Source organism: Megascapheus bottae, chromosome 24 (genome assembly GCF_031878675.1).
Source record: "Megascapheus bottae isolate mThoBot1 chromosome 24, mThoBot2.hap1, whole genome shotgun sequence".
NCBI lineage: Eukaryota > Metazoa > Chordata > Mammalia > Rodentia > Geomyidae > Megascapheus > Megascapheus bottae.
This window is the reverse complement of record NC_143532.1, coordinates 9,081,224-9,104,805: the sequence shown is the minus strand read 5'-3', so window position 1 is coordinate 9,104,805 and position 23,582 is coordinate 9,081,224. Positions and strand designations below refer to the sequence as shown.

The following is a 23,582-nucleotide window of genomic DNA, read 5'->3' as shown; positions in this document are numbered from 1 at the left end:
ATTTTAAGAGGCTTTGTCCGACACACAAAGGGTGGAACTTGAATTTGGAATCCATTCACTCCATTAAGAATTGTTGCAAAGATACCATAAAAACCTACGATCAGAGACCACTTGGATTGCGTGTTTCTGAAGTTAATCAGAAAGCTGAGGTCTCAAAGGTGACTGGACCGACTTTGAGATCAGCCTCAGCCCGGCTCAGCCCGGAGCCAGGATCCCACCTGCCTCTCCTCCAGTCCTATCGCCTCTAGTTTGCATATCCACGCCCCCTCCAAGTGACCCCGCCCATTCAGGTGGCACCACCGCTTCCGGGTAGTTCGACGCCCCACCCCTCCGAGCGGAACCAAAATGTTTCGTTCGACTCCGGGGACTGCCGGAAGTTTCTTGCTCAGACCCCATCGTAGCGGTGACTCGGCAGCCGCGTCCCGCGTCATCAGTGACAGCCCCGATTCTCGCCTCGCTCGGCGTCGCCCTGCCAAGGGGCAGTCGCTTCCTCCTTGGCAAATAGTCCTCGGTGGGGTCGGAGTTCTTGGGTAAATCTGAAGGCGGAGGCGCTGAAAGTTGCAGCGAGGAAGGGGCGCGGCGCCTCCCCGAAGAGAGCAGTGGCGACGGAAGTGTCTGCGGCGGCGTGTGAAGCTGGTTAAACACTCCCTTCCTCTCGGGGATCCCTCCGCCTGCGGTAGCGGTGCTGAGGCCGAGGGAGCCGCCATTTTGGATGTTCGGTTCCTGCTGCCACTGCCGCCGCCGCCCCCGAAGCTGCTGGTTTCATTCGAGGTTTCGGGCCGGTGAGTGTCACTCGCGGCGCGGGGGAACGTGGTGTTTCTCTCACGCCCGCGCCTCCCCCCGCCGCGGCTCGCAGCGTACGGCCGGAAGCTCCCTGTCAGTCCCAGAGGTCCGGTCCCAGCTTGTGGGGGGCGAGGAGACTCGGGACCCAGGTGGGGCCGGGAGGGGCCCCGGAGCGCCCCCCGCCCCCGAGGGCTCGCCGGGACTCGCCGAGGCCCGGATCCCGGGGCCCCCGGGCGCAGCAGCTTTCCCTGGCCGTGGCGTTGCCCGGCCGGTGGCGGCGGCAGGCCTCCTTGAACCCATTGACTTTCCTCGGGCTGCGATCCCCCTCCTGCTAGCTCACCCAGGGACGTAGGCCCTCGCGGGGCGGCCCCGTCTTCCCCCGCGTGTCCTCCCAGAGCCACGTCGCCAGCCTTGGCGGGGCGGTGTTCCTCGGGTCCGGGCTGTCCCAGAACTCTCAACGTCTCCACACCTCCCGTCCCTGCCGTGCCCGCTCGAACCGGACGTCGGCCTCCCCTCCGCTCTCCCTCCTCTCACCTTGCCCGCTAACTTCTTTCGCAATTTTCCGCCCTCCCCTTTTTTTTTTCCTCTTTTCTTTTTAAACTCACTTGCGACTACAGTGTTCTAACCTTCTCCCCAAACTCTTCTTGTCCCGCGGACGTCAGTTTCTAGTAATTCCCTGGGATCTTCCTGCTTGCCTGGCAGCGTCTGCGGGGTCAGGCTTCCGTGTTAGGGTTTGGGGTAGGAGGTCGGTCGATCGATTCACCGGCTCAGAATGTACTTCAACTGAAGTCAGAGCAGCACAAATGACTTTCTATTGGGGGGGGGGGTTAAGTGTCTTCTCTTTTTATTCCCCTTCGGTGTTGAACACTGACCTTTTGAGTACTTGCTGGAAACGTGTTGTCTGTTTCGGGGGACGTTATGTGTCCCTGAGCACGGGGGCTTGTGCAGAAAGAACCTGGATTTGATGTAGGTAGGGCAGTAACTTTTTTGGTTGCTATAGGGATTAACAGAAGCGAAGACCGAATGATTTCTTCGGCGATCTGAACTTTCAGGTGTTTGTACAGCAATGATCTTTGCCGACTGATTCTAAAAATACACGTACTGACTTCGGATGTTGGTTTTTGGTGAGGTCGGTAGATTTTAAGTGTTTCCAGTGTTGTCCCTAGTACCTGTCAGACTATACTGTATACACTTGTAAGTTGTGGTTTGAGAAATACGCATCTGCAAGATACTTACAATATCACTTTTATTTTGCAACCCAATATGTTTGAATAAAAAGTATTTCACAATAATTCACCTATTATTTCCTACATTTCAAGTTAAGTGAGTAAGGTTGAATCACCTTTACTTCAACTCAGGTGGATTTTACATCTGAAAAAGACTTATTTGTGATCAGTTAAGTGATTAGAAGTTAAATTTACGATTTAAACTGAGGCAAACTTTTTAACATTTGGAAGCCATTTAGAGATGCATTACTCTTATCAGGCTGTTGAAATGAGACTAGAAATTCTTGTGCAGGACATACGATATTCTCCTCAGAAGACTGAATGCTTTTAGTGTAAATACTCTTGTGTTCTTTTTTTTTTTTTAAGGAGAGCTTTCAAAAATAGATACCATGAGGTGTCTTTGAGTGTATTGCTCTAATTCTGCAGTTTTCTTTTTGGCTTTAAAAGAGCTGTCATACACTGATTGCTTGTGCTGTCCTCATTTACTAAGTACTGTAGTTTACTACTGAAAATGTGTTTCTGAATTACATTTTGCAAACAAGATATTGCAAATATTGCAAATATTAAATAGCTATAGGTAATAATTAAATCAGTTTGTGTTGTAGTATTCTGGTATTTGAATGCCATTCATTCTTAGGAGATTTACAGTTCGTCTGTGCAATTGTATTTTTGCCATAGCAAGCTATTAGCATAGTACAATGTAGTGCACCAGTGATTGATCAGCACACACGAGAATGACTGCTTTGCTTAGGGCTGTTGGGAATTCCTGTTGAAATTAACATGAATGTTTTACTTATTCCTTTTTTCTTCTTTCTATTTCTGAGTTTGGAACTCGGCGCCTTAGAAATGCTAGGCAAGCACTAACTATTGAGCTATATCCAAGTGCTGGGTGTTGTGTTTTTTTGTGTTTTTGGCTAGTCCTGGGCCTTGAACTCAGGGCCTGGGAACTGTCCTTGGGCTTTCTCAAGACTAGAGCTCTATCACTTGAGCCACAGCACCATTTCTGGCTTTTTTTCCCCCTATATATGTAGTAGAACCAAGAAATTGAATCCTGGTCTTCGTGCATGCTAGGCAAGCACTCTACCATTAGGCTAAACTTCCGGCCCCCTGGGTGTTTTTAATTGGGATAAAAGTATTTATCATAATAAATGAATTATACAGAAAGGTTTCATTTTGACATTTGCATATATGCACATAATATGTTGCAATTGTAGACCACTTCTCACATGTCTCTCATGTGTTGTCTCATTTCATCTTTATATTAGCTCTATGAAGGATGTGCTTTTTCCTTTATTTCTTTTTTTTAAATTTTGTCTTAGTGGGATTTGGACAGGACCTTAAGTTTGCTAGGTAGGCACTCTGCCACTTGAGCCATGCCTCTACCACCCCTGACAAATGTATATAATATATTTTAATCAAATTTATCCTCTATGTATAATTTTTTTGTGGATATATTAGAATTTTTACTTAAGGTCATATGTTTTCCTAGGGAGAAGCTCTACTATTTGAGCTATGTCTCCTGCCCTTTTGGCTGCAGCTGTTTTTGAGATAGTCTTTTTTTTTTTTTTAATACCTAAGCTGGCTTCTGGACTACTTGTGTTACTGTTTACATTTCCCACAATAGTGGCAATAACAGATACACATTACACTCAGCTTTTTTTTTTTTTGTTGAGTGATGAGTCTGAAGAATTTTTTTGTCTGGCCTGGCACCTTGATTCTCTTAAATCTAAGCCTTCCATGTAGCTGGGATGAAGGTGTGTATCACTGGATCCAGATTGAATTGTTATTTTTTGATATGGGGGTCTTACTACATCTGGGGCTGCCTGGATTGCTATCCTACAATTTATTTTTCCCAGTAACTGAGATGACAGCACCATTCTGAACTTTGTATTCCTTGAGACGGGATATCTTACACTTTTTGCCTGAGCTGGCCTTGAACCAAGATTTTGCTGATCTCAGTGTCTTAAATAAAATTCTAGATGGAAGCCACCAAACCTAGCCAAAGTAAAAAGGAGTTTTAAAAATCAGTGTTAAAGGGGCCGGGAGTTTGGCCTAGTGGTTAAAGTGTTTGCCTAGCATGCATGAAGACCCGGGTTCTATTCCTCGGTACCACATACATAGAAAAAAGCTGGAAGTGGTGCTGAGGCTCAAGTGGTAGAGCTCTAGCCTTGAGAAAGTCCAAGGACAGTGCTCAGGCTCTGAGCTCAAGCCCAGGACTGGCAAAAAAAAAAAAAAATCAGTGTTAAAGTGGCTGGGAGTATAGCCTAGTGGTAGAGTGCTTGCCTAGCATGCACAAAGCCCTGGGTTCAATTTCTCAATACCGCATACTCAGGAAAAGAAAAATCAATGTTAAAGAAAACAAAAAAGTCAAGATTTTTCTATCATTTTATCTAAGACTCAGAGTTAGGAGCCTTTGCTCAAAGGCTGATGTTGTGCCAAGAGTTTTGTGGTTTATATGAAGATTTATAAAATTGAGTATTTTCCAAAGGATTATTTTTAATTAAGAAATTGAATTAGGAATCTTAGATTTAGCTTCAGAAAAACATAAAAATGAGAGCGGAGAATAAGGCCTAGTGGTAGAATGCTTGCCTAGCTAGCATGGGGCTTGAACTCAGGGCCTGGGCACTGTCCCTGAGCTTCTTTTGCTCAAGGCTAGCAGCCTAGCTACTTATGCCACAGCATCACTTCTGGCTTTTTCTTTTTATGTGGTGCTTATGAATCAAACCCAGGACTTAATGCATGCTAGGCAAGCACTCTACCACTAGGCCACACTCCTGACCTAATAGCAAGTTTTTAGTCCCCCCCCCCAAAAAAGGGGGGGCAACAAAACAGGATTTTTTTGTTTTTTTGTTTTGGCTAGTCCTGGGGCTTGAACTCAGGGCCTGGGCACTCACTGTCTTTGGACTGTCTCAAGGCTAGCGCTCTGCCACTTGAGCCACAGCACCACTTTCAGCTTTTTCTGTGCATGTAGTACACAGGAATCGAACCCAGGGCTTCGTGCATGCTAGGCAAGCATTCTACCTCTAGGACACACTCCTGGCTATAGCATTTTTTTTTTTGTTGTTGCTCTTGGAGCTTGAACTCTGGGCCTACGTGCTATCCCTGCGCACTTCAGCTAAAGGTTACTGCCCTACCCCTTGAGCGACAGCCCCATTTCCCAGGTTCTAGAGGTTAATTGGAGATAAGAGTTTCATGGTCTTTAGTACTCGGGCAGGCTTTGAACCTCGATCCTCAGATCTCAGCCTCCTGAGGAGCTAGGGTTACAGGTATGAGCCACCCATGCTTGGCTTTTATTTTTTGCCAGTCCTGGGCTGGAGCTCAGGGCCTGAGCACTGTCCTTGGGCTTTCTTGGAGTTAGAGCACTACCACTTGAGTCACCGCACCACTTTTGGCTTTTTTTCCCCCTATGTATGTGGTACCGAGGAATCAAACCCAGGTCTTCATGCATGCTAGGCAAGCACTTTACCACTAGGCCAAACTCTCCGTTTCTGTGTGTGTAAATTTTTAAATTTCATAAAAGTTCGGAATATGAAAAGGAAAACATAGAAGTAGGTATATTTCATTAAAATACTTATGCTTCTTCAGTGAAGGAGCAACACAGAGCCCAATTTGACAGGAGTTCAGGATACCAGAACAAAACTGTCAAATTTTGAAGGTTCCAGAAGTTGGGGGAAAAGCAACAATAAAACAACTCACACTTGCAAACTTGTTGAGCTAGTATTTGTTCACACTTTGGTAAAGATCAGTGTTTAGGTTAAGGTGATTGAAATGAGATGTTTTTTTCTCTAAGTACTTGGAAATTTTGCCTTAAATATTTTGTTACTATTTGTACTTATACACAGGTTTGTTTTTATTTTTGTCGTGTTTTAAATGCTTACTTGGGTCAAATAAAATTGCTAGAAGTGTCATTGGTGAAAAAATTTTAAATAGATTTAGAAGGACAAAAATCAGTTCTTTGAAGATGGAGGAAATGCAGTGACACCTGTTGCGTGAATAAAAGACAGCCTTAGAGGCAAGTAGTTTTGTAGCCTGATAGGCAGTTGCTTTGCTAACTCCAGCTCTCTTGTATCTCCTCCTATTCATTCTTGTTATACTGAGAATCCCAGGCTTTTTAGCTTGTCAAATTTCCATGTTTACCTTATGGGTCTGTGGGTGTAGCAAGTAGGAGAAAGATGGGATCTCAGATCATCTTTCTTTTTTTTTTTTTTTTTTTTTTTTTTTTGCCAGTCCTGGGCTTGAGCTCAGGGTCTGAGCACTGTCCTTGGACTTTCTCAAGGCTAGAGCTCTACCACTTGAGCCTCATCACCACTTCCAGCTTTTTCCTATGTATGTGGTACTGAGGAATTGAACTCGGGTCTTAGTGCATGCTAGGCAAGCACTCTACCACTAGGTCAAACTCCCAGTCCAACTCTCCGTTTTTTTTTAAACAAGACTTTAGGGTTAACATTAACACTGACATAGAGTGGATGATGTACTAAGGACACTATTTGGGCATAGAGATAACTTCTGTACATTGCTATATGACTTAAAAGTCAAAGGAGTTCTAATAGTGTTTTTACAGCTCGTTAGTGAAGCTATTAACTCTCCTCACTGTTGAGAAATTGTTCAGTTTCAAGCTAAAGAAGAGGATAGAAGCTCAGTTGTAGATTCCTTTTTAGATGAGAAATGTGATGTAGAAATTTGATATGTCTTCATGTTTTAAAAACCTTGAAAACTGTACTAAAACATTGAAAGTAATGCTTTGAGATTGTAAAGGTTAGGTTTTTGGTTCACTTATTAAAGGAAAAAAAATTACCTGAATTACCTGCCTCACCCTTTGAGGTGTACTGTTTCTATTTAGACAGGCAGTTCTTTTTTGAACTGTGTACCTCCACCTAGGGGTGGAGTTTCTCCCTTTCCTAATAAATCACTCTTTTTCTATGAAAAGAAACCTTTTTTTTTTTTTTTTTTGCCAATCCTCGAGCTTGAACTCTGTGCCTGAGCATTGTCCTTGGGCTTTCTCAAGGCTAGTGGGCTGCCACAGCACCACTTCTGGCTTTTTCTTTTTCTTTTCTTTTATTGCCAGTCATGGGGCTTGAACTTAGGGCCTGGGTACTGCCCTTGGACACTTTTTGCTCAAGCCTAGCACTCTTACCATTCGAGCCACAGCTTCAAGTCTGGCTTTTTCTGAGTATGTGGTACCAAGGAATCAAAACCAGAACTTCCTGCGTGCTAGGTGAGCACTCTACCACTACACTACATTCCTGGTCCCACTTCTGGCTTTTTCTATGTATGTGGTACTGAAGAATCAAACCCAGGACTTCGTGTGTTAGGCAAGCACTCTACCACTAGGCCATACTCCCAGCCTCAAGAAAAAATTTTAAATGTGTATTTTTCACCACCAGTGAGAGCATTGGCTATTTATTTTGCTTTTCCTGGGTGGTGATTATTTAAGAAAGTAACTCATACTTGGGTATCACTGCCATTTTGTCATGCTATTTTAAGCACAGTGCTTTTGCTGTTTTTGATTACTTTGTGTTCTTTCATTCTCATTGTGTACAATGAGCATAGTTCTGTAGATACTTGGAATGTTTTTCTTCCTTCTGATTAGAGAACCCATTCTTCCTTTTCTTCCCGGTGGGTAGGAATATAGCCCTTTCTTTCCCCAGGCAAAGGGATGGTATATGTCTTAATACCTTTTGAGTTTAACCAGACCTATTAAATTTATGGTATCATTGTACACAGCACAATGCCTGTTATTTAATGGTCATGGCAGAATAGATTTTCTGAGTAAAAATAGTGTGGACTGATTGTTCAGGTACTCTGACATGAATAAGTCCATGAGAGAACCAGAACTAGTCAGGGGCCTGATTGGCGGTTTTGGGAATCTGTTTCAGGTCATTTACATGGCTGTGGAATTGATAGCAGTGAGGTTTTTCTTTATGTTTAGTAAACAGAAGATCTTACCTCTGTAGCTTTAAAAATATATAAATGTTTAATTCCAAAAATGACATTAACTTTTTCTTGTTATTTACTCAGCAGAAGCTTTACATAGCAGCAAATAATTTGCACTTTCCATCATCTTTCTTTGGAATGTCTGTTATGTAATTCATTAAGTTCATTTTCGCAAATTAGTCTTAACTGTCTTTGATATTTTTCCCAACAGTGGAAACTTATTGTTAGTTGAGTGATTTGTTATTGACTAACCTTCTGTGTTTGAAAAAATATACCTTTTTTTTGTGGGGGGAAGTTATGGGAGTTGAACTCTGGGTCTGGGCACTGTCCCTGAGCTCTTCAGCTCAAGGCTTCAGCCCTCCCACTTGAGCCACAGTGCTACTTCCAGTTTTCTGGGGGGTTAATTGGAGATGAGAGTCTTACAGAGTGCTGTGCCCAGGCTGGCTTTGAACTGTGATCCTCAGATCTCAACCTCCTGAGTAGCTAGGATTACAGGTGTGAGCCATTGGTGCCCGGCTGAAAAAAAAACGTTTTTTTTTGTTTTTTCTTTTGCTAGTCCTGGGACTTGAACTCAGGGCCTGAATATTGTCCTTGGGCTTTCCTCAAGGCTAATGCTCTACCACTTGAGCCACAGCACCTCTTTTAGCGTTTTCTATGTATGTGGTACCAAGGAATTGAACCCAGGTCTTTGTGCATGCTAAGCAAGCACTCTACCATTAGGCCAAACTCCTGGCCCCTGAAAAACATACTTATATCATTCTTTTTTTTTTTTTTCGTTTATCTTACTGGTCTATAAAATAATACCAAAATAAGTGCTGGATGCTGGTGGTACACACCTCTAATCCTAGCTACTCAGGAGGCTAAAATGTGAGGATTCTTCTGGTTTGAAGACAGCCAGGACAGGAAAAGTCCATGAGAATCTTTATCTCCAAATGCTGGAAGTGCAGATCTAGTGGTAGAACACTAGCCTTGAACAAAAGAGCCCAGAGTTCAAGCCCCAATGCTGGCACAAAAAATACACATTGCAGTAAGTGAACAAAATCTAAACACACTGTTTGTGTGTACATACTGGGGCTTGAAGTTAGGGCCTAAGCTCAAGTTCAGTTACCCTACTAAGATATCCTTTCTAAAGTATTTTATTTTAACATCTTTGTCAATGAGGCTTTTCCCCCTCTGTTTATAGCTAGCTAATATCAAGTATGGGTTAAAAAATGAGCACTATGTTAAATTTTCTGTGGACAACCTCCTACCCCCTATATATTCAGAATTGACAGAGTTTAGCCTCATAAAGTGTATGTTCAGGGGCCAGGAGCTTAGCCTAGGGGTAGAGTGCTTGCCTAGCATGTACAAAGCCCTGGGTTTGATTCCTTGGTACCACATACACAGAAAAAGTCAGAAGTAGTGCTTTCGCTTAAGGGGTAGAATGCTAGCTTTGAGAAAGCTCAAGAACTGTACTCAGGTGCTGAGCTCAAGCAGGCACAAAAGGACCTGAGACTCTTACCTCCAATTAACCTATAGAAAATGGGAAGAGGGTCTTGGCTCAAGGGTAGGGTGGTAGCCTTGTGCTGAGCTCATGGACAGTGCCGAGGCTGAGTTCAAGCCCCATGATGCACTAAAAAAAAAAAAGTCTGGGGCTGGGAGTTTGGCCTGGTGGTACAGTGCTTGCCTAGCATGCACGAAGACCCGGGTTCGATTCCTCAGTACCATATACATAGACAAAAAAGCCAGAAATGGTGCTGAGGCTCAAATGGTAGAGCTCTAGCCTTGAGAAAGTCCAAGAACAGTGCTCAAGTCCTGAGCTCAAGCCCAGGACTGGCAAAAAAAAAAAAAAAAAAAAAAAAAAGTCCTTATAGAAGCCCCGTAGGATGAATAACTTTTTTTGTCTGAAAGTTTAAAATTTTGCTTCACTTATTCTTTCATTTTTGTTTTGTCTTAGTCCTGGAGTTTGAACTCAGGGTGTGGGTGCTTTTCCTGGGCTTTTTGTTAAAGCCTGGCACTCTACCACTTGAACCACAGTTTTGGATACTTAATTGGAGATGAATGTCTCATGGAGTTTCTTGCCTGGGCTGTCTTCAAACCGAGATTCTTAGATCTCAACTTCCTGAATATCTAGGATTACAAGCATGAGCCATTTGTGCTGGTTTCATTCTTCTTTCTTCTTTTTGTTTGTGGGTCATGGAATTTGAACTCAGGACTGGCTGCTGTCCCTGGGCTTCTTTTTGATGAAGACTAGCCCTGTTTCTTGTGAGCCACAAGGTTCACCACTTCCAGCTTTTGCTGAGTACTTTATTGGGGATAAGTATCTCTCAGACTCTTCTGTCTGGGCTGGCTTCAAACCCAGACTAGGATTATAGTATGTATGTGAACCACCAGCACATGGCTTTGTCTCTGAACTTTTTGCTCAGGGACAGTGGTCGACTACTTTGAGTCATAGCTCTATTTCTGTGTGGTTAATTGGAGATAAGAGTCTCAAACTTTCTTACCTGCTGCTGACCCCTACCCCCACCTCCTCTAGGCCTGGGCCTTGAACTCTGGGCCTGGATGCTGTCCCTAAGCTCCTTTTGCTCAAGGCTGGCACTCTACCACTTGAGCTACAGCACCACTTCTGGCCTTTTTTATGATTAATTGGAGATAAGAGTGTTAGACTTTCTTGGGACTAGCTTCAAACCATGACCTCAGGATTACAGGTGTGAGCCACCAGCACCCAGCTGGTTGGTGTGTGTGTGTGTGTGTTGGTTGTGGGACTTAAACTCTGGACCAGCTGTCTGTTTTTCTTTTTTTTTTTTTTTAATGAATTTTGTTACATAGTCTAGTCTAGCTTTGCATTCAAGACCCTCCTGCCTCAGCCTTCTAAGTCCTAGGATTATAGACATGTATCAGCATATCCTGTTCTGGTTGTGAATAATTAAGCACAAGAAAACATTTCTTTAATGTGGCATTTTAGGGAGAAATGAACTTAAGTCTTCTTACAAGAATGTCAGTGGACTAGACAGGGTGTGGTGGTATCTGGATGTGGTTACACATTCTGCAGCTTATTCTTTAGTGTTGAAGATCCAGAAATTCTGTTTTGGTAGTTCATCTAGGGATGATTCAGAGCAATGCTTTTCTCAGCACACTACTATTTCTTGATGGATATGCAAGGGAGTTGAGGTACTTAACACAAGGACTAAAGAAAACTGTACCCTGAGCCTGAATTAGAGCAGTATAAAGTTGATCTTGAGTTTTGTTTTATTCTAAACAAAGTGGATCTGATAAAAGAACATTGTACTACCGCCATGTTTACTTCTCCAAAATACCTCTCTAGATTTAAGCTCTAACTCAAACCTGGGTCTTGGCGCATGCTAGGCAAGCACTCTACCACCACGCTAAACTCCTGTCCCTGAACTCAAAATCTTGTTCTACTTTTTCAATTTTGACTGATGTTCTTTCTCTTCAGCCACATCCCCAGTTTCACATTTTGCTGGTTAATTGGAGTCTTAGATTTTTCTGCACCATGTGGCTTCAATCTTTGATCCTCCAGGTTTTAGCCTCTTCAGTAGTTAGGATGATAGGTTATCTGCCATTAGCACCGGGGCTCTTTTAATTTTTCTACATGAAAAGCTTTTTTTTTTTTTTGCCAGTCCTGGGCTTGAGCTCAGGGCCTGAGCACTGTCCTTGGACTTTCTCAAGGCTAGAGCTCTACCACTTGAGCCTCCGCACCACTTCTGGCTTTTTTTTCTATGTATGTGGTACCGAGGAACTGAACCCGGGTCTTCATGCATGCTGGGCAAGCACTTTAACCACTAGGCCAAACTCCCGGCCCCTACATGAAAAGCTTTATTTTTAAAAAGACACAGTATGGGTGCTGGGAGTTTGATGGCCTAGTGGTAGAGTGCTTGCCTAGCATGCATGAAGACCTGGGTTCAATTCCTTGGAACCACATACATAGAAAAGCCGGAAGTGGTGCTGTGGCTCAAATGGTTGAGCCTCTAGCCTTGAGAAAGTTCAAGGACAGTGCTGGGGCCCTGAGTTCAAGCCCCAGGACTGGCAAAACAAACAAACAAAAAACAAAAAATGGATACAGTCACAACCATCCAATTACTCTTTATTTTTGCCACTTGCCTTGTATGTTTTAATGTAAGTAATACCCAAATAGTGCTATATCATGGGATGTGTCCTTAGAATATAACAATTATTTCCTTGTGTTTCTGTGATATTACAATAGAAGTTTAATATTTCAAATACTCTATTATAGTTAATCAGGCAGTTCTCCAATGTCAGATCATCGTATTATTTCTGTGTCCTAAACAAAAAATATACCTTCTACCTGTGCCTTTTATCTTTTGTCCACTTGTTTTCCTAAAATCGGTAGGAATAAATTTATTGAATCAAGGGCATCTTTAGAGTGCTTGTCATAGTTCCTTTCTGAAAATAAGTAGTTTTATCTGCTCAATACTTTTGATAATACAAATTTACATACTTAGTATGTCTCAGAATTTATAAAATTTGGTATTTGTGCAAACACATCTGTTAATTTAAAAACTGAGCAGCTCAACTTTTGAGATAGTATCCAGAAACCTATACTATTAAAGTGTATTTTTTCAAAGGTGCAAGTCTTTTTGTCTTCAGATAGGTCCTTTTCCAAATGCTTATTATCTGTTTATGATACATGGCTTTGTTAAAACTAAAATAAGATTTTTGACCTAGAATAGCCACCTAGGCTGTTTGTCCCTGTCATACTGTTTTTTTTTTTTTAGTATGCTCATAGCTGTCATTTTTTTTAATTGTAATTAGTAAAAGGGTTACATGATATTTGCCAGATAGAAGGTGCATTAATTCACATATACTGTTTTTTTTCCCTTTCAGTCTAGCTTATTATTAGTCCCAGATATATTTTTATTGTTCACTGGAAAACTTTAATTGACTTACCATCTTTAGATGAATGGAACATATACTTTTTATCTTGGCATTTAAAAGCTGTGGCAAAAAATGCCTTTGCAGGTCTTGAGAACTCTTGGCTGTGACATCAGTGGACTATGTGGCTCCTTATCTAGATTCACTTTTTTCTTTTTAATGCCAATCCAGGAGCATAGTCCCTGTGCTTGTTTGGTTAAGACTAGCACTTTACCACTTGAGCCACAGCTCCACTTTCAGCTTTTTGGTGTTAATTGGAGATAAGAGTCTTCAGTCCTGCCTGGGCTGGCTTGGAACTGCAGTCCTCAAATGTCAGGCACCTAAGTAGCTAGGATTACAGGAATGAGCCACTCCACTGGTACAGGCTGAATTTTATTTATTTATTTTTTGCCAGCCCTGGGGTTTGAAATCTGGGACTGGGAACTGTCCTTGGACATTTTTTGCTCAAGATTAGCGCTCTGCCACCTGAGCCACAGCACCACTTCTAGCTTTTTCTGTGTATGTAGTACCAAGTCTTTCTGCATGCTTGGCAAGCATTCTACCACCAGGCCAAACTCTTGGCCCCTATACTTAACTTTTTTGTTTCCAGAAATATATTTGGTTCAAGAGTTGCATGCAGTGCATTTGTTAAAATTTAGCAAGCTTCATATTAGCTAAGCTAGATGTTAAGTCTTGACTTCTTAAGCTCACTCCTACTTTTAGATGGAAAGTTGTATGAATAGTTTGGGGAAAAATGTGACTATTTCTATTTAATGTTTTTTCGTATCTAGAGGATGCCAGCCCCCATCAGATTACGGGAGCTGATCCGGACCATCCGGACAGCCAGAACCCAAGCTGAAGAACGAGAAATGATCCAGAAAGAATGTGCTGCAATCCGTTCATCATTTAGAGAAGAAGACAATACATACCGGTGTCGGAATGTGGCAAAACTACTGTATATGCACATGCTGGGCTACCCTGCTCACTTTGGACAGGTAGGCTGGACCACACCACATGTAGCAAGTATACTCTAACTTGGGTAAGAATTTATCTTTTGATAGCAGGGATGCACTTTTTTTTGGTGAGGGAAGCGGTCCTGGGACTTGAACTCAGGTCCAGGGCACTGTCCTTGAGCCTTCTCAAGGCTAGCACTCTTACCAGTTGAGCCTCAGGTTTTTCTGTAGATGTCGTACTGAAGAATTGAACTCAGGGCTTTGGGCCTGCTAGGCAAGCACTCTACCACTAGGCCATGCTTCCGGCCCCCATTTAAAAATTTTTTTTTGAGTAATTTTATTATCTTTAGTTTTACAAAGGAGTTGCCACTCACTAAAGCAGTTTATGAATACAATGCCTCTTGGTCACTGTTGTCCCTTTCACTTCTCACCCATCCCTCCTAACCCACTCCTTTCCTTACTAACTTTAATTTTAGGCTATGTTTTTTATTTATTTATTTATTTTTTAATCCAGTTGTGGAGCTTGAACTCAGTGCCTGGGCACTGTCCTTGGACACTTTTTGCTCAAGGCTAATGTTCTGCCACTTGAGCCAGAGCACCAATTCCAGCCCTTCCTACGTATGTAGTAGTACCAAGGAATCGAACCCAGGGCTTTGTACATGTGAGGCGAGCACCCTACCACTAGGCTATGCTCCCAGCCCAACTTTTTTTGATTTTTAACGATGCAGTTTATAGGTACAGTGCATCTTGATCTGTGCCATCACAACATCTTCACCACTCTTTTGGCCCACTCCTTCCTTTCTCAGTTCTGTGGTATATACAATGAATTCTTGCCTGCATTCTCTCCCCTTTCCCACTTCATTTTTTTGTCCCTTTGTTTTGGTGGTGACAACCAGCTTTAGATTTGTCAGAATTAACTAGTAGATTATGATCTTCTGCCAGAGGTAACCTGGACCTTTACATTTGACATGTACATTTGAAAAATGTTTGCTAATGTTTTCTTATTTTCTTTGTGTGTAGTGTACTATGTGGAAAATGCATGACAGATGTTCTTAAGTTAAGAGAATTAAGTGGTTGCTAAGTAGTAGCTTTTGTTTTTTTGTCCTGCTAATCTAGTGCCTTGATTGCTACAACTTCTGATTCTTCCTGCTGATTCTCAAACACACAAATGTAATTGTTGTTATATGCAGTCTGGGATTTGAGGACGATACAATGAAAAGTGCTGTTTTCTTTCATGTTTACATTGAGATAAAGACAATTTTGTATTTAGTCACAAAGAAGGAAATAGTGGGTTGTTGTGAGATTATTATTATTGCATAGTTGTACAAAGAAGTTATAATTCCATAAGTCAGATTGTAAGTACTATGCTTCTTGATAAATGTCACCCCTTCCATTATTCTCCCCGACTTTTTCCTATCCCATTCCTACTCTCAAGTTATGTAGAAAAATTTTAAGAATTATATACTGAATAGTTTTTAAGGAACAGATCACAAAATTAAAAGAAAGAAAAGTGTGCAATATTGGAAAGGAGAAAAATACCCCTTTCTAAAAAATATTCATATTTCTTTTCTCAAAGATAAGTCATTTTTATCAGGAAAATATCTGCTTAAAGCTCAGTAACTTCTAAGTGAAAGGAGATCTCCTGCCCCAAGGGTAATAACATAAAAGTAATGAGATTGAATGTTAACAGACTAGTTAGAGCTAGTGTTTTACTCATTTAGATGTTGGAAATACAGTCAGTTTCCTTTTAAATACATGATTTTAGCCTTGGCCAGTGATTTACACTTGTTATCCTGAGTAGGCAGGAGACTGGGGTCTGAGGATTAAAGAACAAAGCTAGTCAGGGCAGAAAAATCCTTGAGACTCTTTATCTCCAATTAACCATTAGAAAATGAGAAGTAGAGCTGTAGCTCAAAGTATAGAATACTAGCCTTGAGCAAAGAGACCTAGGACAGTGCCCAGGCTCTGAGTTCAAACCCCATGAGTGCTACTGGCACCCAGCTATAGCTATCTTTTAAATCCATGTTATTTGTTAGCTGAGCTATTCAGTATAGCAGTCAGAGGCTATATAGTTCATCTATCTCCTGAAATGTAGGTAGTTTAACTGAGGTGACTATTAAAGGAAATTATATTTTTTGAGTATTTGATTCAGTTACTAGAAAGAATTTAACTGTGTTTGAAAATGGAAGTGTACTTGATCAGTTGTAAATTTTACAAAACTGAGATACAGCTCAAGTTATTTCTGATGAAAATGTATACAAGTTGAATGATATAAGGTAATTTTGTGCTGTTTATATGTTGGAATATTTTAGATAAATTGGTTAAATAAAATATTATTAAACTAATTTAACCTGTTTTCGTTTTACTTTTTATTGCAGTATCTAGTATGATTCTGTTGACTAGAAAAGCAATATGAGTTACATACAAATTTTAAGATTTGTAGCAGCTATTTTAAGAAATGATATTTAAGTTTTACAGTAAACCCTTAGGTAGGTAATATTACAAATAGGAGAATTAAGCGACTTGTTTATTCACAGAGCTAGTAAATATCAGTGGAGGACCTAGTACTCAGCCTTATATAGCACAAAAATCTATTTTGGTTTAATTCAAGCCTATAAATAGCTTTTTCTAAGTTAATTAATAACTTACTATAGTCCTGCCAAATCACAAAGCATTTGAGATAGCATAGATAACTGTTTATTTAAAAAAAGAAAAAGAATTGTAGAAAACAAGTGTTGGAGGGGCTAGGAGTTGGGCCTCGTGGTAGGTAGAGTGCTTGCCTAGTATGCACAAAGACCTAGGTTCTATTCATCAGTACCACATGTATAGAAAAAAGCTGGAAGTGATTCTGTGGCTCAAGTGGTAGAGTTCTAGCCTTGAGAAAGCCCAAGGACAGTGCTCAGGCCCTGAGCTCAAGCCAGGATTGGCAAAAAAGAAAACAAGTGTTGGGAGAACTGAACTTGGTTGTTGCAGATAAAGCAGCTTTCCATTACATGCTTGTCCCTGCCAGCATTGAAAAGCAAGACTGACATTACCAGATTGCCGTGAAGTCTGGCTTTGTCATTTGGCTGTCTGGGTAACTTGAAGCAAGATCTTTAAGTTTTCTAGGTTGGAGTCTCCTCATCTATAAAATGGAAACTGTTCTAAAGCTTGCTGGATAGGGCTATTGTGAACACTAAGTAAGCTAATAAATGTTAAACATTTGTATGTTGTAAATAAAACATCTTCCATTGTTACACATTTGAGCATTTCCTCCAGAACAACAAACCAAGTGTTATTTTATTTTTTTGTCAGTCATAAAGCTTGAACTGTGGGCCTGGGTTCTGTTCCTGAGCTCTTCAGCTCAAGGCTACCATTCTACCCCTTGAGCCACAGTACCATTTCCAGTTTTGTAGTGATTAATTGGAGATAAGAGTCTCAGATTCTTTAGTGCCGGGACTGGCTTTGAACCGTGATCCTCAGATCTCTGTCTCCTGAGTAGCTAAGGAGTACAGGCATGAGCCACTAGCTCAAACCAAGTTATTTGAAGTACTAAATTCTGAGTTTCTTTTTTTTTTTTTTTTTGCCAGTCCTGGGTTTGAGCTCAGGGCCTGAGCACTGTCCTTGGACTTTCTCAAGGCTAGAGCTCTACCACTTGAGCCTCAGCACCACTTCCGGCTTTTTTCTATATATGTGGTACCAAGGAATCGAACCCGGGTCTTCATGCATGCTAGGCAAGCACTTTAACCACTAGGCCAAACTCCCGGCCTAAATTCTGAGTTTCTTATAACGAGTCTTTAATGTTAAGGGATCTCTTCAGACATTTTTTTTTTTTTTTTGCCAGTTCTGGGCCTTGACCTCAGGGCCTGAGCACTGGCCTTGGGCTTTTTCAAGGCTAGAACTCTACCACTTGAGCCATAGCACCACTTCTGGCTTTTTCTATGAATGGGGTACTGAGGATTCAAACCCGGGTCTTTGAGCATGCTAGGCAAACACTCTACCACTAGGCCAGACTCCTGGCCCCTCTATCTATAGGTTCTTTACAGTTGTTTCTGTTGTAAATAATGTCCTTAAATTTTTTTTTGTAATTATATTATAGATATATAGAAATAAAATTGACTCTGTGTGTGTGTGTGTGTGTGTGTGTGTGTGTGTGTGTGTGTGTGTGTATTACTTTTTTGTGTGGCTTGAAATCAGGGGTTGGGTGCTATCTCTTAGTTTTTCCAGTTGAGGCTAGGGCTTTACTTTTGGCTTTTTGCAGGTTAATTGGAGATAAAAAGAGTCTCCAGACTTTCCCTCTTGGGCTGGTTTTGAACTGGGGTCCTTAGTTCTTTGCCTTCTGAGTATGAGCACATATGCATGTATATTATGTTTTGTTTTTAAATAAGGTCTCTCCATTTTACTATAAAGGCGTCAGGATCCACTGGAATGATGACAGATTTCAGATTCAGTGTGGGAAATAACACAAAACAGTTTAGAACCATTTGACTGTTACAAGAAGCAAGAAAAGGGGCCAGGAGCTTGGCCTAGTGGTAGGTAGAGTGCTTGCCTAGCATGCACAGAGCCTTGGGTGTGATTCTTTGATACCACATACACAGAAAAAATAAAGCCAGAAGTGGTGTTATGGCTCAAGTGGTAAAGTGCTAGCCTTGAGAAAGCCCAAGGACAGTGCTCAGGCCTTGAATTCAATTCCCATGACTGACAAAAGAAAAAAAAGGGCCAGGAGCGTGGCCTAGTGGTAGAATGCTCGCCTAGCATGCATGAAGCCCTGGGTTCGATTCCTTGGTACCACATACACAGAAAAAGCCAGAAGTGGGCCGGGAGTTTGGCCTAGTGGTTAAAATGCTTGCCTAGCATGCATGAAAACCCGGGTTCGATTCCTCGGTACCACATACATAGGAAAAAAAGCTGGAAGTGGTGCTGAGGCTCAAGTGGTAGACCTCTAGCCTTGAGAAAGTCCAAGGACAGTGCTCAGGCCCTGAGCTCAAGCCCAGGACTGGCAAATAAATAAATAAAGAAAGAAAGAAAGAAAGAAAGAAAGAAAGAAAGAAAGAAAGAAAGAGAAAGAAAGAAAGAAAGAAAGAAAGAAAGAAAGAAAGAAAGAAAGAAAGAAAGAAAGCAAGCCAGCCAGCCAGAAGTAGCCCCGTAGCTTAAGTGACAGAGCGTTTGCCTTGAACAAAAAGTATCCAAGGACAGTGCCCGTTCCTTGAGTTCAAGCCCCAGGACTGACCAAAAAAAAAAAAAAAAAAGACCACTAAAGACATGCCAAAAGATTTTATTCTTTATCAGAAGAATATGCATCTTAGAGTAGTTTAGCTAATAAATAAGAAGGAAAGAATTTGAGTATTACTTTTAGGTTTATAACTGACAGAAATTCTTATAAGTGGGCTGAGTGTTCATTGAAGCATTATTTCTAATAGTAACATATTGACAAAATGTCCTCAGAATAGGTAAGTTTATATTTATAAGTGGTTGTGTAATAATCAAAAGATACTGAGTGAGCTCATCCAGTGGCTCACACCTGTAATCATAGCATCTTGGGAGGGTGCAGTTTTAGGACCACAGTTCAAAGCCATCCTAAGCAGAAAAGTCCCTGTGAGAATCTTATCTCCAGAGAAACACCAGAAAACAGGAAGTAATGCTGAGGCTCAAAGTGAGAGAGCACTAGCTTTGAGTGAAAAAGTTTAGGGATTGTGCCTAGGCCCTGAGCTCAAGCCCTACAATCAATACAACAAACAAACAAAAAGCAATACGAGTCTCATGAACTTTTCTGCCTCATACTGCAATCCTCAGAATCAGCCTCCTCATTTGCTAAGATCACAGGCATGAGCCATTGACGCCCAGCTTTTGTCTTTTTTTTTTTAAACCAGAACTAAGTGCTCTTGTTTTTGTAGTAGCTTGTAGAAAACAGTCATAATACATGTTTTATTTGCAGTGGCTGTCCACCACATTGTAGGGACGTACTAAATTAGAGAAATATCTCTTTAGCGGTCATGTTGGTGGTAACCATAGCATTTCAAAACAGAGCCTCCCAATTAGGATGAAGTTTTTTTAAAGATCTACGCAGGAAAGAGATCATTACCAGTCCTTTGGGATAATAAGTAGGGGACAGGGAGAAGTTTGCTTGGAAAAACAAGACTATTAACGCAGAAATTACATACTAGTGTTCACAAAATAGAACTCTGTAGTAAGTAGGAATATGAAAAAAAAAACAGCAGAAAAATAAAGCACAGCCATTGGGGATCAGAAACAGGCGTTTGTCTCAAGTTTCCACAAGCTTTAGCAGAAATGATAAAATAGTGTGGTGATTCTTCTTTATGAATTTAACATTTAAAAATGGTTATTAAGTTACTTGAAAATTCAAGTTATATCAAGCTTCCTCTATTCACTAGAGTTCTCTCTCCCTCTCTCTCTCTCTCTCTTTCTCTCTCTCTCTCTCTCTTTCTTTTGGTCAGTCCTGAGGTTTGAACTAAGGGTTTGAGCACTGTTCTTGGACTTCTTCAAGGCTAGTGCTCTACCACTTGAGCCACAGCACCACTTCCAGCTTTTTTTATGTATGTGGTACTGAGGAATCAAATCCAGGTCTTTAAGTTGTATTTTAAGTCTTTTTTTTTTTTTTTTTTTGGTCATGGGACTTGAACTCTGGGCCTGAGCCTTGTCCCTGAGCTCTTCAGCTCAAGACTACCTCCCCCACTTACAGTTTTGTGGTGGTTAATTGGAGATAACACTCTCCTGTACTTAGTGCTTGGGCTGGGTAGCTGGATTTGAACCATGACCCTCAGGTCTCAGCCCTCAGAGTAGCTAGGATTATAGGTGGGAGTTGCCGCACCCTACTTAAGTCCTTCTTTTTTGACAGAATCTGGAGCCCAGGCAGGCATTCTTCCTCTTGAGCCATACACCTTAATTATTTTTTTCCTTTTCCTTTTCTCTTTTTTTTTTTTTGCCAGTCCTGGGCTTGGGCTCAGGGCCTGAGCACTGTCTTTGGGTTTTCTCAAGGCTAGAGTTCTACCACTTGAGCCACAGCACCACTTCCCTGGCTTTTTTCCATGTATGTGATACTGAGGAATTGAATCTGAGTCTTTGTTCATGCTAAGCAAGCACTTTACCACTAGGCCAAAGTCTGGCCTAAAGTTTTTCTTTTTTGTGGGGTGTGGGTGGGGGTTATGGGACTTGAACTCTGGGCCTGGGCCCTGTCCCTGAGTTCTTCAGCTCAAGGCTACCGCTCTACCCTTGGGCCTGGGTGTTGTCCCTAAGCTCTTTAGGTCAAGGCTACGCCCTACCCCTGGAGCCACAGCCCCACTTCCCATTTTCTAGTGATTATTTGGAGATAAGAGTCTTACTGTTTTTTTTGTGCCCTGGCTGGCTTTGAACTTCGATGTTCTGATCACAGCCTCCTAAATAAGCTAGGATTATAGGTGTGAGCCACTGCACCTGCAAAGTCCTTAGTTTTTTCATATAGGAAGTTTTATGTTAGAGCTTTATGCTTTGGTTATCTACGAACTATGGGTTTAGGTATTGCTTTTCTAGTTTGTGGTAGCAGGCTCTTAATATCATTCTCTTCTTTATGTTTGCAGTTGGAGTGCCTCAAACTTATTGCCTCTCAAAAATTTACAGACAAACGCATTGGCTATTTAGGAGCAATGCTGCTGTTAGATGAAAGACAAGATGTCCATCTTCTCATGACCAACTGTATCAAAAAGTAAGGCTTGTCTTCCTTTTCTCTAACAATATTTTGCTTGCTTAAGGAATTTTATAATATGATACTAAGAGCTTCTATTTGAATTGCTTTTGATTCACTAGCTTATGTATAAAGTTACTAAGCAAAGGAAAACAAGAGTAGATGTGCATTTTTAGGCATAACAAACATTTGAACCTTCAAAGATAGGAAGAAAAAAATTTGATAAAATATAGACATGTCTGGGCCGGGAGTTTGGCCTAGTGGTAGAGTGCTTGACGAGCATGCATGAAGACCTGGGTTCAATTCCTCAGTACCACATTCATAGAAAAAAAAAATGGTGCTGTGGCTCAAGTGGTAGAGTCTTATCCTTGAGAAAACACAAGGACAGTGCTCACCCTGAGCCTAAGCCCAGGGACTGGCAAAAATAAATAAATAAATATATGTATACACATATATATATATATGCATGTATATATACATATCTTATCATCTTCAGGACTTTGAAGCCTATGTATAATGGAACTTTGCATTTATTAAAAAATCATATGTACCTGGGTGCTGGTGGCTCATTCCTATAATCCTTGCTACTTGGGAGTCTGAGATCTGAGAATCACAGTTTGAAACCATTGTGGGTAGGAGAGTTCATAAAACTCCTATTTTCAATAAATTACCAAAAAGCAAGTGGAGCTGTGTGGTTCATTCAAGTCGTAGAGCCCTAAGGCTGAAACAGAAGAAGCTCATGGACAGCACCTAGAACTGGTACCCAGAGCTGGTACCCCCTCAAAAAAAATGTGGCACTAGTGGGCTCATGCTTATAATTCTAACTTCTCAGGAAATTAAGATCTGAGAATAGTGGTTTGAAGTTAGCTCAAAGAGACAATTTTGCTATATCTTCTTGTCTGTTAACCAGAAAAAACCCAGAAGTGAATGTATGGTTCCATGGTAGAGTGCCAGCCTTGAGCGGGAAAAAGTAAGTGAGGGCCATGGGGCTGAGTTCAAATCCCATTGTCAGCATGAGCGGGCATGTGCACACACACATATACCATATACACACAGTTATATCTGAATATATAAAATGAAAAGGTTTTTCCTAGCAGTGTTCTATCCTTGTACTTATAAGTAATTTCTGTGATTTTTTTTTTTCTTTTTTTCCCCCTTTTTTTGTCAGTTGATGGGCTTGAAATCAGAGTCTGGGAGCTGTCCCAAAACTATTTTGCTCCAGGCTAGCACTGTCAGTTTGAGCCACAGTACTACTTCTGGTTTTCTAGTGATTAATTATTGGGCTTAAAATCAGAGTCTGGGAGCTGTCCCAGAGCTCTTTTGTTCAAGGCTGGTACTCTTATCAGTTTGTGCTACTTCTGGTTCTCTAGTGGTTAATTGGAAATGAGTCTATAGACTCTCCTGCCAGGGATCCTCAGATCTCAGCCTCCTGAATAGCTAGGATGACAGATGTAAGCCACCAGTGTCCAGCTTTTATATTATATTTTATTTTTTTAAGATAGGGTCTTATTATGTAGCTTAGGATGGCCAGATACACCACATAAGTTGGCCTTGAATTCTCAGTCCTCTTACCTGAGCCTCCTCAGTACTTGGATTATAGACATGCACTGTTAGCACACCCAGCCCCTGTGATTTTTTAGTGCTTTTTTCTTTTTTCCTAACAGGGCCTTGCTATGTAGTCCAGGCTGACCTGGAACTTGCAGTCTCTTGTCTGCTAGAATCGTGAGCTAATAGACCTGTACTACTGTGACTGATTACATAATGAAATCCTCGTATGTTCTCTCCCCCTCCTTCCATTTTTTTTGCAGGTAATTGGAGTTTAGAATGTCTCTAATTGTCTGTCTAGGCTCGCTCCAAGCCTCAATTCTGAGATCTTAACCTCGATTCTCAGATGTTAGCTTCCTGAATTGCTAGCTTATAGGTGTGAGCCACTAATGCATAGTATTTTTATTTTCTTATTTTTTACCAGTCCTGGGTCTTGAATTAGGGCCTGGGCACTATCTTTGGGCTTTCTCAAGGCTCTACCACTTGAGCCACAGCACCACTACTGGTTTCTTCTATGTATGCGGTGCCAAGGAATCAAATCCTGGTCTTCGGTCTTTAGTGCCCGGGCTGGCTTTGAACTGTGATCCTCAGATCTCAGCCTCCCGAGTAGCT

General features: G+C 41.4%; 1 protein-coding gene across 1 annotated transcript in view; it reads left to right on the top strand.

Moving 5' to 3' along the window:
* The first annotated feature begins 681 nt into the window (after positions 1–681).
* Ap1g1 (adaptor related protein complex 1 subunit gamma 1) overlaps positions 682–23,582 on the top strand; it is a 68,245-nt gene continuing 45,344 nt past the window's right edge. Inside the window, exons 1-3 of the mRNA XM_090357326.1 lie at positions 682–782; positions 13,607–13,810; positions 21,322–21,446. Coding sequence (XP_090213452.1) covers positions 13,610–13,810; positions 21,322–21,446 — 326 coding nt within the window. The 5' untranslated portion in view covers positions 682–782; positions 13,607–13,609. The remainder of the gene's footprint in view (positions 783–13,606; positions 13,811–21,321; positions 21,447–23,582) is intronic.